Consider the following 27193-nt stretch of genomic DNA (forward strand, 5'->3'; position numbering starts at 1 on the left):
AGTGATTCATCTCCTGCTAGGGAGAGGAAACGGGCCAATTTGTCTGATGCCGAATCTGCGCTTGTTGCGTCTTTATTGCAGAGGCCACAATACTCCCCATCCATGGGGCACGTCCTATTACCTAGATTGGATTATGCGCTTTTCGAGTACTTTAAGGAAACACTAGAATCGTCCCCTTCCACGTACGTTTTTCCAGTTTTCTCAGATATGGCGTTCTTGACCATTCATGTTTTCTAACACGTATGGCTTATTTTTTTCAGGGCACATCTCACTCGCTGCGATTTCCTAATTGATAACAAATTTATCCTCAACTTAGCGACCCTTACCCAATGGGTGTCCACTTTGGTAATCCCTTAACCTTTTACTTTTGTTGTATTCGGTTCAATTCAACTTTCATTATATGTTCAAACCTTTCACATTGGTTACACGGCACATGGAGGTCCTTGCATCTTTCTTACAGCAAAGACATTCCTATGTCCTTGAGCACGAGAGGTCTGCAATACTTCCTCCTTGGCTGGGCAACTATCTCCAAGGAAAGCATCGCAGTTTTCGGGCTGCCAAAAACAAGTTACGAGTGCGTTGGGACGCACAATTTGAAAGAGCTATCCCCGGCAATCCTGGCGAGTGGTTCGAGCGTATCGACATGATTTACATGCCAATGATTTGGGAAGATCGGCATTGGGTTGGGTTGTCTATCAGTCTACCCAACTGGTGTGTATACATATTGGACCCCAATTATGAATTATACGATAAACGCAAGGTCACCAATTTCATAGCTCCAATTGTAGAAATGCTGCCATACATAATTAACAAATTCTGCCAGCCACGCATGTCCCAGCAAAACGGTTTGTCCAAGTTCAAGTGGCAGAGATTTGAAGACATCTATGTGAACAGACGTTCAGGTGATTGTGGTCCTGTGGCGATGAAGTTGTTGGAACTTTACGCTAATGACAACGGCCCAGAGGAGATGGCAGAGATTACCGACTCAATTGTTGATGAATTCAGGGCACAATACGCCATGGATATATACACTGAATTAGTGGCTCCTATTTATGCATCCCCCGCTTGTTAATGTTGTATCAATCTTGTTCCACTTATTAACAGTACCATCTTTGTAAACATTTCTTTAGACTAACATCTTATTTATGCATCGATGCTTTATCTTCTGGATACTCTATTAATTGAAGTTCTTATCGCTTCTTAATAGTTTATCTACTGAAGTTGTATTTTCGGTCCATGTTATAGAAGACAAATGGTTGGATTAAGTACACTCTCAATCAAAATAATTCCAATCAAACATATCCACACGGATACCGGTCAAAGTGCACTCTCATAGTGGATGGTTATGTTATCCCATGTGTTTTCATTGATATACAAAATAATTCCATGTGTTTTCTTAATGTGTTCCCATGTGTTTTCTTAATAGTTTATCTACTGAAGTTGTATTTTCGGTCCATGTTATAGAAGACAAATGGTTGGATTAAGTACACTCTCAATCAAAATAATTCCAATCAAACATATCCACACGGATACCGGATCAAGTGCACTCTCATAGTGGATGGTTATGTTATCCCATGTGTTTTCATTGGTATACATGGTTTTCATTTTCATTATAAATTTGGAACATATCCAATATAATCATATCCACACTGATTCCTGATTGAGTCCACTCACACATAATTTTGTGAGAAACCTATCTTCTTAAACAAATCCACACGGATACCAGTTTAAGTCCAAAGTCCAACTACATGTTGCTTTATGTCTTTCCATATAAAGGGGAACGCACTCCCTCAGAACTTATGACCTATAGCTTCTTGATTCTTTAGCTAAACGTAATGGAGGCCAACCTGGTTCGCGATGTTAGTGTTATATATTCGTAATTCCATCTATAAAATTTTTAGATTGTGCCTCACCCTTTCTCTTTCGCAGGTCCACTCCGATCGAACTATCCACTTCCCAGCTCCCATACTAGCAAAGATCGTCAGCTACGTTTCTATCGGTGGGGTCGATTCTCTGAGGAATTGGATACACGCTGGCCCAGCAGGCAAAGACGCTGCGTTGTCCCCTGAGTGTCTCTCTGTTGTCCGTCTGGACCAATCTCCTCACATTCTATGGTGGTCTATGCCACATTCCAAGTTCTACCTGTTCTTCTGCAAGTGTTTACAGCACAGCAATCCATACGCTGTGTACGATGTTCTTAACAAAGGGGTAGTTTTTGAGAATTTGACCAGAGATTTCTACAGAAATGGTAAATGGTTAACGTTGTACGGACCTATCACCAGACTTGGAGCTGTTGAAGAAGACGAGTTTGGAGGTTACGTCTACCACCCACCGAGACTTGGGAGACGTGTTGTCCGGCGGATCTGCAACCGCTGCAACAAATCATGTGCCAACACGTGCCCACGTCCCAACGTTTGAGTTTAGATGTGTCTATCCACCTACAAATAATAATAAAGTAATCTTTTTTGGTATGGTGGATACCAATGTTTTGACATTGGGTTTTATTTATGTACTGTCCCATCCCGCTGTTTTGGGATGTTCTCTGTTAGTAAGCAAACGTCGTATTGCCCAGCGAATTTTCCTGAGGTACTTTTCTGTACCGTCCTTATTAACTGTTGAGTTTTTGTGTTTGCAAACCTTTGTTGTGTAATCAACATACTACTTTACCCACAGCTCCACGTATACCACACTAGTTTCACGTACCATCCTTTCAACCTGACATTCCTCCAATTTTAAACTGTATATTCTACTCCATTAATAAATGGTGGGGACTCTAATTTGTGAGGGGCTTTTGTCCAATATTAGCTAATTCAGTAATGATGGTACTTAATTCTTCTACCTGCCATCTTTCCCGCTTTGTTGTTAGGTTAAAGGGATGCCTAGGTTAAATGTCATTTTATAAACAGTTTGACCAGAGCTTATGAACCTAACAACATATACAATCCTTAACATAAACGCAGCTAACACCCATCTGTTCCTCTTCAATGGATCAACGTCAACCCGAAGGCACTTCTTTGGAGGTACATTATGTCCACACAGACTTATCCTCTTTTGTTTTTGTTTTATTGTTTTAATTTCCCTATCCTCGCACGTCTGTCCATCGAGTCATATCCACATCCCCGCTCCCCTGCTAGCGAAGATTGTATCCATTGTGGCTGAAGACGGTGTTGACTCACTCAAGAGCTGGATCAAAGCAGGTCCACTGGGTAAGGAAGCTGTCTTCTCTTCCGAAACACTTTCCACTGTTCGTCTTGACAAATCTCCCGATTTGCTTTGGTGGTCCATGCCACACTCCAAATATCACAGCTTCTACTACAAATGTTTAGCTGAGAACAACCCTTACGCGAATTGGGCTGACCTCAACAAAGCTTTTTCGTTTGAAACTTTAATAGAGCAGTACTACAGAACTGGAAGATGGGCACCTGCGTTACCTGACCACCACCCGGCGGAGAACTTCTTACTACCACCTACGATGCAGTTGAGAGTCGGAAGACCTCGCTGCCCACGTTGCAGGAGACCATCCCATCACCCTTCCACATGTCGCCATGGTTAGACTGTGTAGTTAACTATCAGCTGGATGCCCCCATATATTTCCATGCTTCCATGTGTCTCCATTTAATCGGCTCGATGTTTTATCCCATTTCTTTTTTTTTTTCATTCTACCTCCATGTGTTCTATCTTCATTTTCTCTCTATTGTTATTTTACCGTGGATTTGAGATATCTATAATTTATGTTTTTCTGTGATTTTCAGTCCATGTTTTGGAATCTCTTTCCTTCCGGTGACTCTATCTATATTTTCAATCCATCTTTCTGTTCTATCTTCGATACCAGTTCAAGTACATTCAGACATATCCACATGGATAGCCTCTAAATAACCCAATCTCCACACAAAAATTTCCACATGTAATCCATTCATTTTTTTGTTGAATACCTATAAAAGTCTGAATATCCACCTGGATATAGTCTCCTAACCGACTAAAAATGTAATCCAATGCTGGTTTTGTAATTTTCCCAACTATATGTGATTTTTAGCTGGTTTGTGGACGGACAACCTTCTTACTGGTTTGTGGTTGCATACTATATCCACACATACATATCCACAGGGATTCGATCAGATTCACACATACGACTTCTATATCTCACATGTTTGTTTAGGACATCTGTTTTATACGCCAACGTTGGTGTTCATGAAACACAATCTTGCAGGGACTAAGGAAAACACAATCTTGCAGGGACTAAGGAAAACAATACATTATGAAAACAAACACCCATAGATAACGCATACACTTTTACGAAACCAACATGATATCCCTTGCCAAATAGAAGAGAATGCAGTCCATACACCTCTCACCGTTACACTCCCCAAGCATATCATGCTCCTCCCAACAGTGTGGGAAATCATCAACATGCCACGTTTCGGAATATGTACCCCACCGTCGAGGTCCAACCATGTAAATGTGGTACATCAACGAGTTCGCCATTCGTGATAGCGCTTCAAAACTATATTTCTTCTTAAGCGCGTAGTAGTCATCACTCTTAAGTGTCCCCGCACAGCTTAGCAACATGTGATACGCCAGATTAGCCACACCGTATACATCCTTGACACGTTCCAATGTTACGAGTGACTCGTTTAGATCACAAGTCCTAAATCCTAGCAGCAGGCCTTTCACATACAGCGCGTACGGATTCCCAGCATTTAGACACCACCCGAAGAAATCGAATAATCTGCTGCTCGGTCGCCACCATCGAACAAAATCGTAACTCCGATCTAACCGGACAGGAAACAACGTCTCTTGCGAGAGTACAGCGATCTTCCCCTCCTTCCCAGTCCGGATCCAGCTTGCGAGTTCTTCTATCCCCTCTTCTGCCACATAGCTAACGATCTTCGCTAGTATTGGAGCTGGGATGTGGACATTAGGAACAATACCTTCCTGCATCCCACACATGACAATCAGACGTTACATTAATACACATAACAATAATACTCGTCAAAAATTGGATTTTTTTTGTGGATAGACAATTACAATTACCTTCCCTGCAACCGCCGCACCACTACTCTCGCCAACCGTTACAGGACGTTCTCGGCGAACAAGAGAACTGCGTCCGTAGAAATGTCTTGACGCAGTTATCCTATGTGGATCTGCCATCTCACCCTCGTCACTCTCATATCCGTGATCTGGTTCCATTTCAATACGGTAGTAGTTTTTCTCTTCTCACGAACATGTCCCTTATTTATTGCAGCTTAAACCTAACACCTATAGGTCTGTGGGATTTCCAACGCTTGTTTGGAGGGAATACTCCCGCCTAAACTTCCTGCCCTACTTTTTCCGCAACCACCAACATTGGTTCATACATCTACCCACCGGTCATCTCTTTTTCCAAAGCACTTCAGTGTTACATAAATCTGTTCTATTTATCAGTACATGTGGACAATGCCCTGTGGACAAGTTATAATAGACAAATAACTATATCCATATGAAGATGTGCGAAGCCATTAGTAAACCAGATCCTAATCACGCTTACTGTTTGTTAAACATGAGAAAGTAAATGACATAATTCATAAGGTGTTTCATTATGGATAATGCATAGTAAATGACATAATCCATAGTGCCTCCCATTTACACTTATACTAATCACGCTTACTGTTTGTTAAACATGAGAAAGTAAAGGGAATTCTTTTGATTAACTCCACTAAGACAAAATTTTAAGTTCGAAGCCATGTGGATACCTTTGACCTTTACTTCATAAGTTAGGTAGCTATTTGGCACATGTACAATCCCATGAGATTTTATTGGTTGTTAAACATGACAACACTCGTCGAAAGATAATGGGCTCACATTTTAGCCTAATTAATATAGACATTAATATACTGAACACACATATCCTTGAACATATCCTTAACCGCTTGGCTACAGCCCAAAAAATTACCAATGTAACTTATCCCCCATTACAACCTAAACCATCGGCTTTTTGTCTTTCACAAAAAAATACCAGACTAACCGAAAACCCCATTACAACTGTGTGGCCTGACAATGTAGTCCAAAAAATTTCATCACACATATCCGTTAATTGTTTAGCTTAACCAAAACACCCATTACATCAAAAACCTCCCGGGTGTCGACTTTTCCATCATCCATAACTCTCTTCAGATGGGGTTGTTACACCTAGTCCTATTGTGCCCAGTCCCTTTGCACCTCGAACATCTCTGAATTTTCGCCGGAGCTGTCGAAGATTTCTATTCAAACAAACAATAACTCAATGTCAAACCATCACAACCATCAAATATAGATAATGGCAAACCATCACAACCATCAATGTCAAACGTGCCAAACATTGTAAAGATTCAAATATCTTACTGGGATTTCTCCAATGGACGGTATCCTCGATTGTTTAGGCCTCCCGGATGGCCTCCGTGCATTAGGTGGCAGCAGCTCCCTATAGACAATCTCGTCAGACAACTCTATGTTGGATGCATCAAACTCTGGGGTAATGACCCCTGCATAAGTAGCTGCCCATGTAGTTGTTTTGTAAAACTCCCCTACCAGTGTAGCATGAGGAATCCCTTGAGTATTTGCTGCCAACATCGCATGGCCACATGGGATTTTGTCTTTGTCATATTTTTTGCACGTGCACTTCTTCAAATCCAGCAAAACATGATGCTTCCCACCGAACAACCCTACCACTTCATAACTCCAGCTACTTATAGTACCAACCTTGCTACTCTTTACCTCCACCATACGCTTTGTCATCTGTTTATCTACCTCGGGTGTCACCAAACCCTTATGCTTCCCAGCCTTCTTCCTACGAGCACTAAACCAGCGAGTAAGCATAGCACGGATGAATTTCAGAAGCTCCACTATTGGCGAAGCCCTTCCTTTCCACAAAGCCTTGTTCAAAGTCTCTGCGATGTTGCTAGTCATAAGGTTATAACGTTCTCCTTGGAAATATGCCCGTGACCAATGAGCAGCCCCAATTTTGTCCAAGTACTTAGCACATTCCATGTTTTTCGCCCTTATATTTTTGTATAACACCCTGAACGCACCAACTGTGTAAGCATAACCAGCGTTGCTAACCATCTTCGCCAAACCTTTGCTATGGAATCTAGCATTAACATTCCTAGCCAAGTGAACTATACAAGCTCCATGCTTAGCTTTTGGGAAAACACTTCTCTTAGCCGTGTATATAGACTGGTTATGATCTGAAATTATCGTTAGCGTATCACTGTCAGCAATAATCCTCTCTACCTTCTGGAAAAACAATGTCCAAGCTTCATCATTCTCGCTATCCACAATTGCGAACGCTAGGGGGAACACTTGGAAGTTAGCATCCTGTCCACTTGCTGTCAACAATACTCCCTTATATTTCCCGATCAAATGTGTCCCATCCACAACTAGCACTCGCCGTAGATGCCTAAAACCTTGGATTGACGCACCAAATGCTAGAAACATATACAAGAATCGCTCTTTTCCATCATCTCCAACTACAGTTTTAATGTCAGTCACGGTGCCAGGATTTCCAAGCTTCAATGCGTGCAAATAATCAGCAAGTTTGTCATACTATTCTTCCTCTGTCCCAAACAAATTCCCCTGGGCCTTCTCCCGCGCTCTCCAACATTTGCTGTAAGATGCATCAACCTTAAGCTCTTCCAATACTAGCTGTTGCAAATCCATTGGTACAAGCCCCTTTGAGGGATCACTGTATTTAGCTTTATAAACAGCTGCTATTACTCTCGATGTTGCCTTCTTCTTGTACTCATTTCTTGTTTCCACGGGGCAAGTGTGTTCAAGTGAAGCTTTCCTTATTTCATAATAACCACTGTTTCTCAACTCACAACACAACATCCTCCAATCACATCTTTCATCCACCCAGTTTAGCACAAAACAATCCTTCCTGGTTCTCGTTTGTCTGAAATGGAACATTTTTTTATCGCATATATAGCTATCCCTATTTGGCAATCCTCCTTACTTGCGAATACTTTGCCCTTGTATATCCCTCTCTCGTCATCATCCCAATCAAGATCCGGTATCGCTTCCCTCACATACTCTGTATCATCAAACAATGGTGGAATATCAAATTCCTCATCATCTATCTCCTCTAACTTACGTTTCTCTGCAGGACGTGTCGTCCTCTGCCCATTACTTTCACCAAGCGGATCACCTAACCCCCCTCTTTGTGGATATCGAACAGCCCCCTTAACATCTTCCTCCTTTTTCAAGTTCACACTTTCATCAAAAGGGTCATGTGAGCTCCACATTACCTCAACTGGGTTGGTCCGACCAAAATCATCTCCAATGAAATTTCCCCAGAACTCTCTATCATAACCTTTAGGAGACACCACAACATCAGTTTCTTCTGGTTCCACCCCCTCCATTTCACCCCATTCACCTTCCGCTTCCAAACTTCCACCACCAGTCTCCCCACCTTCCTTCGTTTCTCTCACCACCTCGTCAACATCATCTAGTAGATCTGCATCAGATTGCGTAGTAATGATTTCAGGTGGTTTTGAAGCAGGTGTAGACGTACCAGGAGTAGACGATGTCAGGAAAATATCTTCCAAATCATTCTCGCTTCCACCTGAACTCTTACCAGAAGAGTAACTCCCGCATCCTCTCTTCACGCCACCCTCACACTCTGCTTTCCCGGTTGCTATTTCCACACCTCTTTTTCTGTATTCCCCAAACTTAACAAACATGTTCAAGCACTTGTTTGAGCGGAACAGACTATTGAAATACTCCAAACCACTGGGGGTAGTGACCAGCACTGGAGGAGTTCTCGCCCCTGTCGTGAACTCCATACTATTGGGTGGACAGAAGCTGAAACTAGCCTTTTTCACCCCGACGTTAAACTCCGACACGACAGCATCTTCAAAGTCTCCCAGAGACATATCCTCCGACACCGGCACCGCTCTCGAAACCAAATACTTGTCCACTTCAAACCTCCAAATCCCATCCAAGCAAAGAGACCACTCTCCACACAGAACGATACAATGTCCATCGAAACCAACCTAATCCACAAAAACATAGCATAGTTAGTTTTCAAAAGTTTCGAATCCACCCAACTCCATAACAAAATTGGGAATCATGTATCCACGCAAAAAACCTTTGAATCAGACATGTCGGCTGTTCGGGAGCATTCACAAAATACAATTTACTTCTTTTCCTTATCCACACAACATCATAACCTTAAAAAAATTGGTTCCCAAATATCAGCCGCACGATCTATGTCAACTACAGTTTATAACTGACGGTTCAGATCTATTTTAAAGGAACTTCTTTAGTTAGTATCTAGTTAACGCTCTTTTTTATGTCCTCCAACATGTGAGGTTATTATCGTCCATAAACGTAGTCTACAGTGCCAAAAACATTGAAAAACGGCGCCTCATCCCAAAAGGGTGTCATATTGTAACAAAACATAGACAAACGGTGCTATCAAGCAACCTTCCCAATAAAGAATTGATGATGATTTTGATTGTTCTTCTCAATTTTATTGCGCGAGATGAAGAGCGATTGTAAGTCAGAGTGATGACGTTTGAAGAAAACTAGAGAATCGGAAAAAGGAAAATCATTCCATTTTTACTGCTCTCACTTTTTTCTCTTTGTGTACGATTTTTCAGATCTAGTTTTGTTTCTTTATTGTTTTGCCCAGATCTTCATTGTGGCTTGACTTTTCAGAAGAGAAAGGGCAACAAGAGTGAACTTTCCATTCATTCCCATCAGCGTAGAGGTGGGGTTCCGACAAACAATGCAGCTGTGACATGGCTGAGGATCCCTGATTTAGGTATCTCCCGTTGAAAACTACCGAGGTTTTATGTATTTTATAAACCATATTAAAGTTTATAATTTTCATTATTTAAAAGGGGTATCTTTGAAAATAGATAGAAAATGGCGTATTTTTTAAAAAATGTACACCAAAAGGGGCATTCTCAAAAATTCTCAAACAAAATTATTGTAAAAACCTCTATATATTAGTATTCAATAAACTAATAATCACTAATAAAATTTTTCCCGTTTCAAATTAGGTCAATATAATTTTGTATCTCTTTGTATACTTGGATTCCACGTCAGCATGACTTATGCACACTTGGATTCCACATCAGCATGACTGCTGAACACATTGATGCCACATCATCGTTAATTAAACATTTATCACGTTTTTGTATGTTTAGGTACAAAAACTAAACTTTATGTTTGAAATTGAAATTATTTAAAAGTGCATGTATGTTATAGCACATGCGATAGTTCAATGTATAAATTCAACACCGTGTAATTGTGCCATACATAGATATAAGTTAAGATACAAATATAATATTACCATTAATGAGAAATTGTATTTTGTTTTATAAATACAATTATTCCATTGGCAATACATGTAGTTAAATTTTCCTATTTTTGTCTTCAACTTACAACCGTCTTTCGACTATTTTTGCCTGTTTGTTTGCTTGTGACCAGTGACAGTGACATCGATTAGTGACAGCGACCAAAACATGTTCATTTGCCTGTCGATGATCCCGCGACAGTCGCCAGAGACCAGCTACAGCAATTTTTAGTCCTAGAAAATTTCAGCGATCATCAGCGATCAGTCGCTGCAACATGTCGCTAGATTAAGCGATAGGCAAATGAACAACATAGCGACTACAAATCTAAAAAGTGTTTAATTAAATTGATTAAAGTTAAATAAATTAAATTTTGATCAAAATTATTGAAAATTAAACTAAATATAATAAATCACATAAACAATTTTTTTAAAAAAATATTAATTTAATGTAATTTAATTATATTCTAAATAAATGAATTATAATTAAATTAAATTTAACAAAATTAAAGTGAATAAAATAAAGAGAAAATTGTGGGTTATGCCCTGAATAGTAACAAAACTTTTAAGGAATGCCATTTAAAGAAATCCTTTCTCCCTTACCCCATTATCTCTCTCTTCTTCTTCATCTTCATCTTCATCTTTTTTTTTTAATTATTTCAACAACACACAGTACTGACGGATTTCAACAACACACAGTACTAACGGACCAGATCCGACGGCCGAACTCCGATGGACCAGATCCGGCGGACCATAGCCAATTCCGGTGAACTATAACCAGCTCCGTAGACCAGTTTCGGCAGACCAGATTCGACGGACCAGTTCCGACAGACCATAACTCCAGCAGACGAGTTCCGGCAGACCACAGTCAGTTCCGGCAGACCACAGTCCGGGGGACAAATTCCTAGGGACCAGATCCGACAAACCAGTTCCGACAGACGAGATCCGATGGACCAGATCTAATGGACCCGAATCGGTAGACCAAGCTTGTCTATCCTACAGTTCTCTTGAAACCACAAATAATTGAGTAGAATATGAAACAAGTGATGCATCTATGGAAGATATCCATCAACGATCTATCTAGGTGTACACTTTGGATCACACATTTGTGCGTAGATGGACTAGATCCAGTGGACTAGATCCGATGTCCAGATCCGATGTCTGTAATATGTCCATTTTTGTTTCCTAATTTGTTGTCCATCATGCGTATAGAGTAAAGTAAATCTAGTTTTTCATAAACGAACTTGTCCACAATATATTTCTTAGATGAATAGAAAAGAAATTGTCCATAATCGAGTGTGGACAAAAATCAAAGAGTGTCGACAAAGAAAAACTTGTCTATTGCTTAATGTCCGTAAAAGTCAGCCTTTTTTGTTTTCCTTCCTTCCTATTTTAGCAAAACTCACTCAACAATGCTGAGGGCAAAATTGTCCAAGTTTTCTTCTTTGTGGCATGTTTTGAAAGACATTATTGATAATGACACTTCCACAATTTTGAGTTTTCAAAATGGCATAATACATAAAATTCCGTAAAATAAAACTAAGACATAAATTCGTGATTTGAAAAAATATTATTAAACTATTTCATAATGTATATGTAAATTATATTGTAAATATTTTTATAATGTATATGTAAATTATTTTTTATTTGAAAATACAAAATAACAAAAATTAAAGAGAACTTTTGAGAAATGCCCCTTTTGGTGTATCCTTTTTTAAAAATATCCCCATTTTCTATCTATTTTCAAAAATACCCCTTTTCAAATATGAAAAATTGCAAACTTTTATATACTTTATAAGGTACATCTAGATCATCATTACTACTAAGAGATTCAATCCAAATATTTATAAAGTTATAAAAGTTTCTAAACGGCATTTATAAGGCTTTTATAAGGTTTTTAAAAGGTTTACAAAGTTTTTATATAGTTTTAAATGATTTTTAAAAGGTTTTTAAAAGGTATTTAAAAAAATGGTATTGGAAAATGGTATTTATATATACACACATACAAAAATAGTTTGTGGAGAATTTTTGAGAAATACCCCTTTTGGTGTACCCCTTTTTAAAAATACCCCTTTTATCTATCCATTATCAAAAATACCCCTGTTTAAATATGAAAAATTATAATTTTTATATGGATTATAAGGTACTTCTATATAATAACTACTACTGGGAGATTCGATACAAATATTTTATAATGTTTTAAAATGTTTTAAATCGTTTTTACAAGATTTATAAGGTTTTTAAAAGGATTTATAAGGTTTTTAAAAGGTTTTTATAAGTTTTTACGGTATTTATGAAAGTTATATAAAATTTTATACACATACAAAGCTAATTTTCGTATATTTATAAGCTTACACATATATTTGGATTGATTTCAACATTTTTAGTGGTTATTTTGATAAAGTTGGAAAATAGGGTATTTTAGAAAAGTGGTATTTGAAAAGGTTCATCTTTTTAAATTCCCTCTATTTTGTGTGTATATATATAAGCTTACACATATTTTTCTGATAAATTTCAAAATTTTAGTGACTTTTCGATCAAATTTGAAAGAGAGATACTTTTAAAAAATGATATTAGAAAATAGTATTTTTGAAATTCTTCCAAAATTAAAACAAAAACGACATTCGCTAGGGACAGATACGAACAACATAGCGACAGTCGCCAGCAACAGTTTTTACAGTCGCCAGCGACAGATCTTACAGTCGCTAGCGATCAGGCAAACGAACAGGACAGATGTACTGCACATTACTTTCCATTCATAAAAATAAATAGTTATCATTTATTATTGCAGTTCTCCCGTCAAAATTCTGCAGGTAGGATAAAAAATAAAATATTTTTATTTTATAGTCATGATTTTAACTGATAAAGGAGTGCAGAACAAACACAGCTATTTTAAAGTGTTTAATATATGATCTGCACTTGAACTGCCAGATCTGCTCAATCTACTTTTATTCTGCTAGATCTGTTTAATACGCCTGATCTGCTCTGCTTGTTATGCTTTCTCCTTTCGAAGCCTTAAGAGAGCGAACTAACGTAGATTACTTATTTATATATTACTTACCCGAATCTACTTAACTAAAAATTTAACTTGATTTAGTTAATGAAAAATAAAGCATGATTTACATTTTACAACACTAGATTTTGATACAAAACTTATAATAAATAATTCAATAGTATCGGATAGTACGTAAATTTAAAATTTGTTACATGATTGAACGATACCCTTAAACACCATTACTAATCAAATAAATACAACTTTTGAATGTACGACTACGTTAGAACAATAAAAACAAAAGTTAACAAGCATCACTCAAGTTTTATCAACACTCACAAGTTACAAGTCTCTTCTTGACCAATATTTACTAGTATATATCTTCCAAAACACAGTGACTTGCTAATTACTCAACAGAATGTTCAACGTATAACCACTCGAACCTATCAGATTAGATAACCGGTTTAATGGTTTAGTAAATTAACTTGTATAGATGCTGTATAGTAATAGTATATATACGTTGTACAGTTGATCATTTTACAATTAATGAGAATAAACAGATTAATATCTCTAACAAACTTTTCTCATCTCTCTCAATCTCATGAACGCTAACATGGTATCAGAGCCATCAATGGTGATTTCTACGTAATTCCGATCAGATTTCGTCGTTTTTGAGCTCGATTCTTTGTTTCCGCCGATTGTTTTGAAGATCCGATGGTGTCTGTTGCTCGTGGTATACGGAAATCGACTCGATCGAAGTCCTCGACGAGTTCCGCCGTTCGCAAGCAATCACAGTCCACCGGAAATGTTGAATCACCTCCGGATTCTCCTCCAGTTGCACCGTCTCGTGCTTCTAGAGCTTCGCGAGGTTCTCTCTCTCTTGGATCTGAAGATCCGACGCAGTCTCCGTTCTTTATGCATAGCGCTGATCATCCAGGTTTAAACATCATCTCTCATCGTTTAGAAGAAACGAATTATGGTGACTGGAGTGTTGCTATGCGTGTTTCTCTTGATGCTAAGAATAAGATCGGGTTTATAGATGGATCTTTACCTCGTCCGTTGGAATCGGATAGTAATTTTCGTCTATGGTCTCGATGTAACAGTATGGTGAAGTCCTGGCTCTTGAATTCTGTATGTCCTCAGATATATCGTAGCATTTTACGTATTGAGAATGCTTCTGATATATGGCGTGATCTCCATAGTCGATTTCACATGACTAATCTCCCACGCACATACAATCTCACTCAAGAACTTCAGGATTTTCGTCAAGGATCTTTATCTCTCTCTGAATATTATACTCGCTTGAAGACTTTATGGGATCAGTTGGATAGTGCAGAGGAGATCAATGATCCTTGTACTTGTGGAAAAGCTGCTCGTCTGCAACAGAAGGCAGAGAGAGCTAAGATAGTAAAATTCCTAGCTGGATTGAATGAGTCTTATGCTATCATTCGCAGACAGATTATTGCTAAGAAAGTTCTTCCTAGTTTAGCTGAGGTGTATAACATTTTGGATCAAGATAACAGTCAACAAGGGTTCTCAAATGTTATTGCTCCACCTACAGTTTTTCAAGTCTCTGAGAGTGTTCCTGCCAGCTCTGTTTTTGTTTCTAACCCTGCAGATCAAACCATATGCTATGTTCAGAATGGTCCTAATAAAGGAAGGCCAATTTGTTCATTTTGCAATCGTGTTGGTCATATTGCAGAAAGATGTTACAAGAAACATGGCTTTCCCCCTGGTTTCACTCCTGCTACAAAGAAACAGTCTACTGAGAAGAATCAGAAATCTCAACCTCTGGCTGCTCAAGTTGCTATGATGCCTACAGAACCTGATAGTTTGGAATCTATGATTGGGAACATGAATAAAGACCAGCTCAAACAGTTCATTGCTATGTTCAGTTCTCAGCTTCAGTTTCAACCAAACAATACCACAGCTGTAGCTTCTACTTCCAATTCCACTAATACTGGTATTTCTTTCTCTCCATCTACCTATTGTTTTGTTGGAATCTTGACTGTTGCCAATAAGACTCTATCCTCACAATCATGGGTGATAGATTCTGGGGCTACACATCATGTTTGCCATGATAAGAGTCTCTTCTTGATGATTGATCCGAATCTTGTGAGTTCAGTAAACTTACCTACAGGATCTACAGTCAAGATTAGTGGTGTTGGCACTGTTAAGATCAATGACAACATTCTTCTCAAGAATGTGTTGTTCATTCCAGAATTTAGATTGAATCTCCTGAGTATTAGCTCTCTCACTGATGATCTTGGTTCTCGTGTAATATTTGATCCGTCTACTTGTGAAATTCAGGATCCTATCAGGGGAATGAGCATTGGGAGAGGTAGGAGAGTGTCAAATCTATATGTGTTGGACATTGAAGAAACACCAGTCTCAGTGAATGCAGTTGTGGATATCAGTTTATGGCATAGAAGACTTGGTCATGCTTCTTTACAGAGATTGGATGTCATTTCTGAGTCTTTAGGAACTACCAAGCATAAGAATAAAGGAACAGATTTTTGTCATGTCTGTCACTTAGCTAAGCAGAGGAAGTTGTCTTTTCCTTCTCCAAATAACATTTGTAATGAAACCTTTGACATGTTGCATATTGATATTTGGGGACCTTTCTCTGTGGAAACATTTGATGACCATTCAAGAGCAACATGGATTTACTTGTTAAGGAATAAGTCAGAAGTCCTCACAGTATTTCCAGCTTTTATTCAACAAGTTGAGACTCAGTATAATAAGAAGGTAAAAGCAGTGAGATCAGATAATGCTCCTGAGTTGAGTTTTACAAGCTTCTATCAACAAAAAGGGATTATGTCTTTCCATTCCTGTCCAGAAACTCCTGAGCAGAATTCAGTAGTGGAGAGGAAGCATCAACATATTCTGAATGTTGCTAGAGCATTGATGTTCCAATCTCAGGTTCCTTTGTCTTTTTGGGGTGATTGTGTGTTGACTGCAGTCTTTCTCATCAACAGAACACCATCACCGCTTCTTGCTAACAAGGCACCATATGAGATTCTCACTGGTACACCTCCTAAGTATGATCAGATCAGAACGTTTGGATGTCTTTGTTACAGTTCAACATCACCAAAACAGAGACACAAATTTCAACCACGATCAAGATCATGTGTGTTTTTGGGCTATCCAGCTGGTTACAAAGGGTATAAGTTGATGGATTTGGAGAGTAACAAAGTTTTTGTATCCAGGAATGTGATTTTTCATGAAGATGAGTTTCCATTGGCCACATCTCAACAGTCTGAGGCATCTCTGGAATTTTTCACACCAATGGTTCCTGTGCATACAACTGAACAGCAAACTCCTCTTCCTTCTTTTCATCCCTCACAAATTTCTGATATATCACTACCCATTTCTTCACAAAGAATTCGGAAACCTCCTGCTCATTTGTCTGATTATCATTGCAATTCTATGCAATCTCTTTTCAAATATCCTATTTCATCTACTCTTTCTTACTCTAAAATTTCTCCTTCTCATTTGTGTTATATCAATAATATCACAAAGATTCATATTCCAAATTCATATGCTGAAGCACAGGGCACCAAAGAATGGTGTGAGGCAGTTGATGCAGAGATTGGTGCAATGGAATCCACTAATACATGGGAAGTGACAACATTACCACACGGGAAGAAAGCAGTAGGTTGTAAATGGGTGTTTACTGTGAAGTTTTTGGCAGATGGTACACTTGAGAGATATAAAGCAAGGTTAGTGGCTAAAGGTTATACTCAGAAAGAAGGTTTAGATTATACTGAAACCTTTTCTCCTGTCGCTAAAATGGCCACTATCAAGCTATTGCTCAAAGTATCAGCTTCTAAGAAATGGTTTCTGAAACAATTGGATGTATCGAATGCATTTTTGAATGGAGAATTGGATGAAGAAATCTTCATGAAGTTGCCTGAAGGATATGCAGATCGAAAAGGCATTGTTTTACCACCTAATTCAGTTTGCAGGTTGAAAAGGTCCATTTATGGCCTGAAACAGGCTTCAAGACAATGGTTCAAGAAGTTTTCAACCTCCTTATTGAATTTGGGTTTTCAGAAGACTCATGGAGATCATACACTCTTTCTTCGCAGTTATGATGGTGATTTTGTGGTTGTTTTAGTGTATGTCGATGACATAGTCATTGCAAGTACGAGTGAAGTTGCTGCAGCCAAGCTCACTTCTGACTTGCAGGCTCAGTTTAAACTTCGTAATCTTGGGGATTTGAAGTATTTCCTCGGCTTGGAGATTGCTCGTACTGCTGCAGGTATTTCTTTATGTCAGCGGAAATATGCTTTGGAATTGCTTACTTCCACTGGCATGCTTCATTGTCAACCTGCTTCTACACCTATGGTTCCAAATCTGAGAATGATGAAGGGTGATGGTGATTTACTTGAAGACAGAGAAATGTATCGTCGCATTGTTGGAAAATTGATGTATTTGACCATCACCAGACCAGATTTGAGCTTTGCTGTTAACAAGTTGTGCCAATTTTCTGCTGCTCCACGTACAACTCAGTTGATTGGTGTTTATCGTGTCTTGCAGTACATCAAAGGCACTGTAGGTCAAGGTCTATTCTACTCTGCTTCTCCTGATCTTACTTTGAAAGGATTTGCAGATGCAGATTGGGCATCATGTCCTGATAGTCGTCGCTCCACTACTGGTTTCACCATGTTTGTTGGTGATTCCCTTATCTCTTGGCGCTCCAAGAAGCAAACAACAGTTTCTCGCTCTTCTGCAGAAGCTGAATACAGAGCTCTTGCTCTGGCTACTTGTGAGGTCATTTGGTTACAGACTTTGCTAAAATCCTTGCAAGTCTCATCTGCTGTTCCTATACTCTTCTCAGATAGTACAACAGCCATACACATTGCTACCAATCCTGTATTTCACGAGAGAACGAAACATATTGACATTGACTGTCATACAGTCCGGGATCGGTTAGACAATGGCGAGCTTCGACTACTTCATGTTCGCACAGATGATCAGATTGCTGACATCTTAACTAAACCATTGTTCCCTCATCAGTTTGAATATCTGAAGTCCAAGATGAACATCCTTAACATTTTTGGAGTGTCATCTTGAGGGGGCCTATCAGATTAGATAACCGGTTTAATGGTTTAGTAAATTAACTTGTATAGATGCTGTATAGTAATAGTATATATACGTTGTACAGTTGATCATTTTACAATTAATGAGAATAAACAGATTAATATCTCTAACAAACTTTTCTCATCTCTCTCAATCTCATGAACGCTAACAGAACCCACCGCAGGGTTAGGTTATCAAGAGATTATTAAAGAGCCACAACTTGGATAGGTTTCTTAAGCACCAAGAGAGAAAGATAAGAGTGAGTTAGAGTACGTGAGAATGGCTTTTGCAGAGAAGAACCCTTCTTATAATCTTCGTTTTCTTTTGATCATATGCATAGTTTTGAGCTGTTCTATCGCAGCTTCTGCAACTATCGCAGAAGCAAATGCTCTTCTAAAATGGAAATCTACTTTCAAGAACCAGAGACCCTCATCAAAGTTGTCTTCGTGGGTCAATGGAAACACCAATACAAGCTTTTTCTGCACCAATTGGTATGGTGTTTCCTGCAACTCACGAGGGAGTATCGAAAAGTTAAACCTCACTGACAACGCTATAGAAGGTACTTTCCAAGATTTCCCTTTTTCGTCTCTCCCAAACCTTGCTTACATTGATCTTAGCATGAACAGTTTCTCTGGATCTATCCCTCCTCAATTCAGAAACATCTCCAAGCTAATCTACTTTAACCTCTCCACAAACTACTTAACCGGATCGATTCCATTTGAGATCGGTCTCTTAACCTCAGTTCAAGATATCGACTTGTCTAACAATTCCCTATCTGGACCAATACCCTCTTCCATTGGAAATCTAAACAACTTGGTAAAACTGCACCTCTTTTCCAATTCTTTCTCGGGTCCACTTCCTTCTGAGATTGGAAACTTACCCAACCTTGTTGTTCTAGGTCTTAGTAGAAACAACCTGTCTAAGTCAATACCCTCTTCCATTGGAAATCTCACCAATTTGGTAAAGGTTTATCTTCATACCAATTCTTTCTCGGGTCCACTTCCTTTTGAGATTGGAAACTTACCCAACCTTGTTAAGCTAGATCTTAGTACAAACAACCTGACTGGACCAATACCCTCCTCCATTGGAAATCTAACCAACTTGGTAAAACTGCACCTCTTTTCCAATTCTTTCTCGGGTACACTTCCTTACGAGATTGGAAACTTACCCAAACTTGTTGAGATAGGTCTTTACAGAAACAACCTGTCTGGACCAATACCCTCTTCCATTGGAAATCTAACCAACTTAGTAAAATTGTACCTCTATACCAATTCATTCTCGGGTTCAATTCCTTCTTCCTTAGGAAACCTGAAGAACTTAACAGGTCTTTATCTTGATATGAATTATCTAAGTGGTTTCATTCCCGTGGAACTAGGAAACATGGAATCCATGATTCAGTTGGCGATAAGTCAGAACAATCTTATAGGTTATGTTCCTAATTCCTTTGGAAACTTTACCAACCTGGAATTGTTGTGCCTTAGTGATAACCACCTCTCTGGTCTTATTCCACTAGGAGTATCAAACTCTTCAAAGTTGACTATCTTGCAACTCGGTAGAAACAACTTCACTGGTTTCTTGCCTGGAAACATTTGTGAAGGTGGGAAGCTTCAATATCTCTCATTAGATGATAATCACCTCGAAGGTCCTATACCAAAAAGTTTGAAAAATTGTCAGAGCTTGATTAGAGCAAGATTCATAGGGAACATATTCATTGGAGATATTTCTGAAGCTTTTGGTGTTTACCCACATCTTGATTTCATTGATCTTAGTCACAACAAATTCCATGGTGAGATTTCAGGCAACTGGGAGAAGAGTCGAAAACTAGGTGCCTTGATCATGTCAAACAACAACATCACAGGTGTTATCCCACCAGAGACTTGGAACATGACACAACTAGTTGAGTTGGATCTGTCTACCAACAACCTAATTGGTGAGCTTCCAGAATCAATTGGAAAACTCACAGGTTTGTCAAAGCTACTACTTAATGGGAATCAGCTATCTGGAAGAGTTCCCGCAAGGTTGAGTGTCTTAACCATGCTTGAGTATCTGGACTTATCTTCAAACAATTTTAGTCAGATCCCACAAACCTTTGATTCATTTTTAAAGCTTCATGACATGAACCTGAGCAGGAACATGTTCAACGGATGCATTCCCCGACTAACAAAACTTACTCAGTTAAATCATCTTGATCTCAGCTACAACCAGCTAGATGGAGAAATCCCATCACAACTCAGCTCCTTACAGAGCCTTAACAAGCTCGACCTGTCACACAACAATCTTTCCGGTATCATTCCCACAAGTTTTCAGGGCATGAAAGGGCTGACATATATCGATATATCAAACAATAAACTCGAGGGTCTGCTACCAGAAAATCCCGCGTTTGAAAACGCAACAGCAGATTCACTGGAGGGAAACATAGGCTTATGCAGTAATATTCCTAGACAAAGGTTGAAATCATGCCCTATCACTTCCCCCGGGTTCAAGAAAAAGAAGAATGGCAACCTTATTGTTTGGATACTAGTGTCGATCCTAGGGGCACTCGTCATTCTCTCTATATGTGCAGGTATATTTACCTACTACCTTCGAAAACGAAAAAAACACATTGGAAATAACAACTCATATGCTGATAGTGGACAGACTCTGTCCATCTTTTGCTACGATGGCAAAGTCAAATACCAAGATATCATCCAATCCACAAATGAATTTGATCCAAAATACGTGATCGGAATCGGAGGATACGGCAAAGTCTACAAAGCAAACCTCCCAGGCGCAACCGTAGCAGTGAAAAAGCTACACCAAACAATGAACGAAGAGATATCAAAGCCAGTGGTGAAGTAAGAGTTCCTAAACGAAGTAAGAGCGTTAACAGAGATCCGTCACCGCAACGTCGTGAAGCTCTTCGGCTTCTGCTCCCACCGCCGCCACACATTTCTGATCTACGAGTACATGGAAAAAGGAAGTTTAAACAAACTGTTAGCTGACGACAAAGAAGCTAAGCAACTCAACTGGACCAAAAGGATAAGCATCATCAAAGGTGTTGCAAACGCGTTATCGTATATGCACCATGACCGAACTACTCCAATCGTCCACCGTGATATTAGTAGCGGCAATATCCTTCTCGATAACGATTACAAAGCTAAGATCTCCGATTTCGGTACAGCGAAGCTTCTCAAGATGGATTCCTCAAATTGGTCCGCCGTCGCCGGAACCTACGGCTACGTCGCTCCAGGTAAATCTAAATCAACGATAATTGAAAATTGAAATTGAGCTCATGAAACTGAAAATTCTCAACAGAATTGGCTTACGCGATGAAGGTGACGGAGAAATGCGATGTGTATAGCTTTGGAGTATTGACGCTGGAAGTGATAAAAGGGAAACATCCGGGAGATTTGGTTTCGGCTTTGTCATCTTCGTCTCCGGGAGAAACTCCGTCGTTGAGAAGCATTTCCGATGAGCGTTTAGGAGAACCAGAGGCGGAGATTAGAGAGAAGCTTGTGAAGATGATGGAAGTGGCGTTGTCGTGCTTACAAGCAGATCCAATGTCTCGGGCAACAATGTTGTCAATATCCACAGCGTTCACTTAAAAAATTATAATATAATGGTTTTACAATTTAAATAAAACACAAATAATTATTTGTTTAGGAAGTAGTACGTAAGTTTGTTAAACACATGATAAATGAAAATTAACTTTTTTCTCTTCTCATGATGCCATTAACTATTCACCTAAACAATATTTTTCTTTTTACACAAAAGTAAATTTAAAATATGTATTTAATTTATATTTATGTTACTTATAATTAATAAAAAATTTATATAAATAAAATGAATTATATAAAATAATTGAAATATTCAAATAATAAAAACAATATTGTAATGTTTTATTAGTGGTAGTAATATAATTCAACTTTTATTTTAAACTAATTATAGTTTATAAATAGTTTAAAAGTTTAAATATGTTACTGGATTTTAGAATGGAAGTAAATTTTAATTTCATCGTAGAATAAAACAACCTTTATGTAATTGTATATATAAAATTTTAAACATGAAAAATAAAACTAAAAGTAAAATATTAGTTTATAAGATGATCAGAAAGAGAAAAAAATGATATTTTATAGATTGAATCAAATACTTTTAATCCAAATTTGAGTATTAAAAGATAGTAATTAAAGAGAAAATAGTTATAATTTGACTATCTTCAAAATATAAAAAAGAATTATAAACTAAGCCCGGATCAATAACTAGTTATGGTATAAATAAATATTATTATAATTATGTTATTTTAGACAAACGTTTGACTTTTGGTAACTAAATTATAATTATGGCTGCGTAATGTGAATAAACTAAATCCTGTAGTTGTTTGTTTTGGCTGAATAATATTTTGTTCAAAATTATGTTATAAATAAATATTACTATATATAGTTTATAACATGTAGTCCTCTCTTAATAATTTTTAATATCAATTTAAATATTTTTTGGTGTTCGAAAAGACAGTTGAAAGATGGAAGTATGTGTAATGTGTTCATCAATGCAATTTGGTTTTGTATTCGACAGTTTTAATTGTTTTCGAGAAATAGACCTTTTTATAGAGGCCCTGTTCGGGGCATAATCGCAGCCGCAGCGATTGATGATTAATAAACAACCCTCATCTCTCCTTCATTTCTTTCTCTTTTCTTCTTCACTTCCAGTCGTGCGATTCTTTTGTGACGATTCCGAAGTCGCCGTAATCATGGGCGACACAAACTCATGATTAATTGTCTACTTGCGACTGTAATTTGTTAAAAAGCCATGGACGAGCTTTTACAGAGCTTTACAGAGAAGAAATAGATCTAATTCAATAATTCAATTTCTAGTTATTATTTTAATTTACATTTTTACCTTTTTTTAATTATAAATAATAATAATATATATCTTATTTTCAAAAGGGTCGCACCTATGAGTCGCACGATCCCCTAAAGAACAGGGCCTCTGTTTTATGTATCACTGCACAATGAACGTTAACTACCAAATTGAGATTATTGACTTGACTTTACTTTCAAAGCACAGAATGTTCCAACGTATATAACCCCTAAGAATGTGCCAAAATAAGAATGGCTCGGTTAAGCCGAAGCCTACATGCTTAATTCAGACTTTAACTTGTTGTTATTTTCTAAGTTTTCATATTTTCATTATTAACCATCAAATTACTTCCTACAATATATATCCATTTAGATTTTTTTTTTTTTGAGAAATACTTACTAATGCCCTGATTTTTTTGGCCATTTTCATTTATACCCTCTCTTAATTTTAATATTCATTTTACCCCTAGTTGAAAATTAATTAAGTCAACAAAATGAAAAATTGAATTATTTCCGCTAAAAATTTTCTGGCCAAATTTTTTTCACGGAAACACTGTTTTCAGAATCAAAAAATAGAAGGTTTTTAAAAGGATTTTTAAAGGATTTACAAAGATTTTAAAGGAGTTACAAAGGTTTTTGAATGGTTTTAAAAATTTACAAGGGTCTTTAAATAGTATTAAAAAGATTTACAAGGGTCTTTAAATAATTTTAAGAGTTTATAAGGGTTTTTAAAGGTTTTAAAGGATTTACAATGATTTTATAAGGGGTTTAGAAGTTTATAAGGGTTTTTAAAGATTCTAAAAGGGTTTTTAAATGGTTTTAAAGGATTTACAATGGTTTTATATGGGTTTTGAAGTTTATAAGGGTTTTCAAAGAGTCTACAAGGGTTTTTAAAGGTTTTTAAAGGGTTTTTTAAAAATTTACAAGGACTTTTAAATGGTTCTAAAAATATTTACTAGGGTTTTTAAATGGTTTTTAAATTGATTTACAAAGTTTAAATAGTTTTTGAAGTTTATAGAGAATTTCTTAGATATACCCCTCTTGGGGTATCTCCTTTTAAAAATACCCCTATAAGGGAAGCATTTTTAAAACTACCCTCTTAAAGACTTTTAAGACAATTTTACCCTCCTAAATGACCTAAACACAGTTTCTCCTTTCTCTTCTCCTTTCTCTTCTCCTTTCTTCGCCGTTTTGTTTTGGATCTTCACCGTCGTCTCTCGCCGTCGTCGTCCCTCGCCGTCGTCTTCTCTCGCCGTTGTCTTCTCTCGCCGTCGTCTCTTCTCGGCATCGGCGTCGTCTCTTCTCGGCGTCGCCGTCGTCTTCTCTCGCCGTCGTCTTCTCTCGCCGTCGTCTTCTCTCGCCGTTGTCTTCTCTCGCCGTCGTCTCTTCTCGGCATCGGCGTCGCCGTCGTCTCTTCTCTCCATCGACGTCGTCTCTTCTCGGCGTCGCCTTCGTCTCTTCTCTTTATCGCCTTCGTTTCTTAATTACATATTTCCTGGTTCGTTTCCCAGATCTGTTCACTACTTGATTAGATCTCATCACTTTTTCAACCAATATTGTTCTTCTTCCATGTACTTGTTATCTGTTGTTGAATTTTGAAGGATTTTTTTTCATTGTTGTTTCTATTCTTATACCTTTTAAAATCCATTTAAAATCCTTATAATTCATTTACTGACCACGTTTTCATTGTGATATTTCTTTGTTTTCGCAGGACTTAGTTTAGAGATGCTTGAACTGTATTCAGTTTGTGGATTATGGAAGTTGAAGCATAATATTAAATGGGAATTTGAAATTGATGATGAGAGGGGAGTTTCTCTAATTAGTATTGATGAGGGAACTAGTTTTACTGATTTGGTCAAAATTCTATACGAAGATTTTGCAATTGATAATCAGAAACACTCTTTAAAGCTTAGTTTCCAGTTGCCTTCTATGACTGCAACACTAGGTAGTCATCCGATTTTTATTAGAAATGATAGGCAACTGGCAACTTTTATGAGAATTTCTGCACAAACACAAAGTATTCATTTATGTGTTACTGTAGAGGATAACTGTGTCATAGTTGAGCAGGTATATTTTATTGATCTCTTTCTTAATTTTGCTTATAAATCATTACAATCTTTAGTGACTGTAGTAAACTATTTCTGCCTGTTTACTTTTCAGGATCAAACTAGCTCATATCAGTTTGTTGCAAGCGATGTATCTTCTGCTTCTCATTCTCAGGTAAACCTCTTTTAAAATTACTGTTTAAAACTTTTGAAAACCTTATAAAAATCATTTAAAACCCTTTTAAAACATTATAAACAAGACAAGTTGTTTGAAAACTCATCTATTATTCGGATACTGAATTTGTACTTTCAGGTTCCGACAATGCCTAATCATCCTGCTGCTACTTCTGGTCTTTTTACTTCCACTGAGGTATCTAGAACGTCTACAATCATTAATCAGCAGCCAGTTATATGTAACCAAACAACTTCTTTTGGGGCTATTGATGTTTCTTGTCCAAATCGTACTCAGGTAATCTACTACTTTATAAAAACCCTTTAAAAAAAATATTGTTTCAAATCATTATTAACTTATTACGTCTTTATTTTTCAGGATCAAACTAGCTCATATCAGTTTGTTGCAAGCGATGTATCTTGTAAAATACATTTTAAAAGGGTTTTTTTTCTTTTTCTGTGAGAAGCCTTATATAAACATTTTAAAACCCTTATAAAAACCTTTGTATTTCAAATTCGTTTAAAACCCTTGTAAAGCTTTATTAATGAAATCAAAATTGTTTTACAAACCTTTTGTAAGAACCCTTGTATTTAAAACAAGGTTATAAACCGCGTAACTCGCAATTATAGTTTTAGTATTGAAATAGCACGAGTATGATTGAAGTGTTATATTGTATTTTTCTTGGAAATCCACTGAGAACATTTTGTAATGGTTTTAAAAGATGATTGAAGTGTTATAATATTCTCAACAAAGATAAAAGTATTCAAAAGATAATTTTTTCAACAAGTGTTTTCAAATCGACATAGTTTCCAAAAGTAAAATAAAATATATCCTAGTTCTCCATACTCCTTAGCAGTCATCCATAGTCCTACGCAAGGTAATGTGAATAACGTTAGGAAACTGTTTTAAACTGTTGTAAATCCTACAATATTAAAAAAAAAAAAATACTCATACTAACCTATGAATTTCCTAATTCAGCAAATATGTCAACCGCAAGTTTCTCTCGGATATCTGCAATGCTGTGTTCATGGAACTCGTCATTAGTCCTTTTAGACATTGCATAGCTTTCCATTATCTTTACCATGTACACACCACTATCTTCAATCTTCTTAAGCTAAAAACAAAAAACAAACTGAAAAGTCAACAGTATTTACATATAATATAACATCAAAACCAAGACATTCTCAAAAAATATAAAAAAAAACTTATCAAAGCTTCTAAAAACCATATAAAACCTTATAAAACTATATAAAAACCTTATTAAAACCTAATAAACTCTTGATAAACCTTATAAAAACTCTTTAAAACCTTCTAAATACCTTATCTAACCTCGCAAGCCTTTTACTAATTACAAATATTACCTGTGTAAAGCAGGATTTGTGAATGACACGGAAAGAAGAGGAATTAAAAGGAGAGTCATCAGTCCTCTCTACCATTGGAAACTTCTTCTATGCAATATATGGCATTGATCTAGCATACGCTTCGACCTGTTTTTGTTTCTTTTTATCACTGAAAAATGATGATCCATTGTCCCAGATATGGATTGATCGTGAGGCCAAATTAATCTCAAGTGGTATCCACAACCGTTGCTCGACACACATTGGTGCAAATATGACTTTTGTGCGTTTCTCCTTAAACACCTTACTGAAGCATTCATCATCAAAGTCGAAGCCATCTTTGTCGTCTAGGAATATATCGTAGGAATCATCAATGGCCTCAATGAATTTTGAATCCACTAATGTCACATCTTTG

General features: G+C 37.4%; 1 protein-coding gene and 1 long non-coding RNA gene across 2 annotated transcripts in view; both read left to right on the forward strand.

The window, feature by feature from the left end:
• Positions 1 to 18586: 18586 nt before the first annotated feature.
• The window catches only part of LOC17898407 (probable leucine-rich repeat receptor-like protein kinase At1g35710), a 20074-nt gene continuing 11467 nt past the window's right edge, over positions 18587 to 27193 (forward strand). Inside the window, exon 1 of the mRNA XM_006307654.2 lies at positions 18587 to 18995. Coding sequence (XP_006307716.2) covers positions 18669 to 18995 — 327 coding nt within the window. The 5' untranslated portion in view covers positions 18587 to 18668. The remainder of the gene's footprint in view (positions 18996 to 27193) is intronic.
• Positions 25202 to 25661, forward strand: LOC111828744. The gene is made up of 3 exons (XR_002832511.1): positions 25202 to 25291; positions 25385 to 25444; positions 25583 to 25661. It is a non-coding gene; the product is annotated as an uncharacterized LOC111828744 (long non-coding RNA).

This window comes from Capsella rubella, unplaced genomic scaffold (genome assembly GCF_000375325.1).
Source record: "Capsella rubella cultivar Monte Gargano unplaced genomic scaffold, Caprub1_0 scaffold_1, whole genome shotgun sequence".
Taxonomy (NCBI): Eukaryota; Viridiplantae; Streptophyta; class Magnoliopsida; order Brassicales; family Brassicaceae; genus Capsella; species Capsella rubella.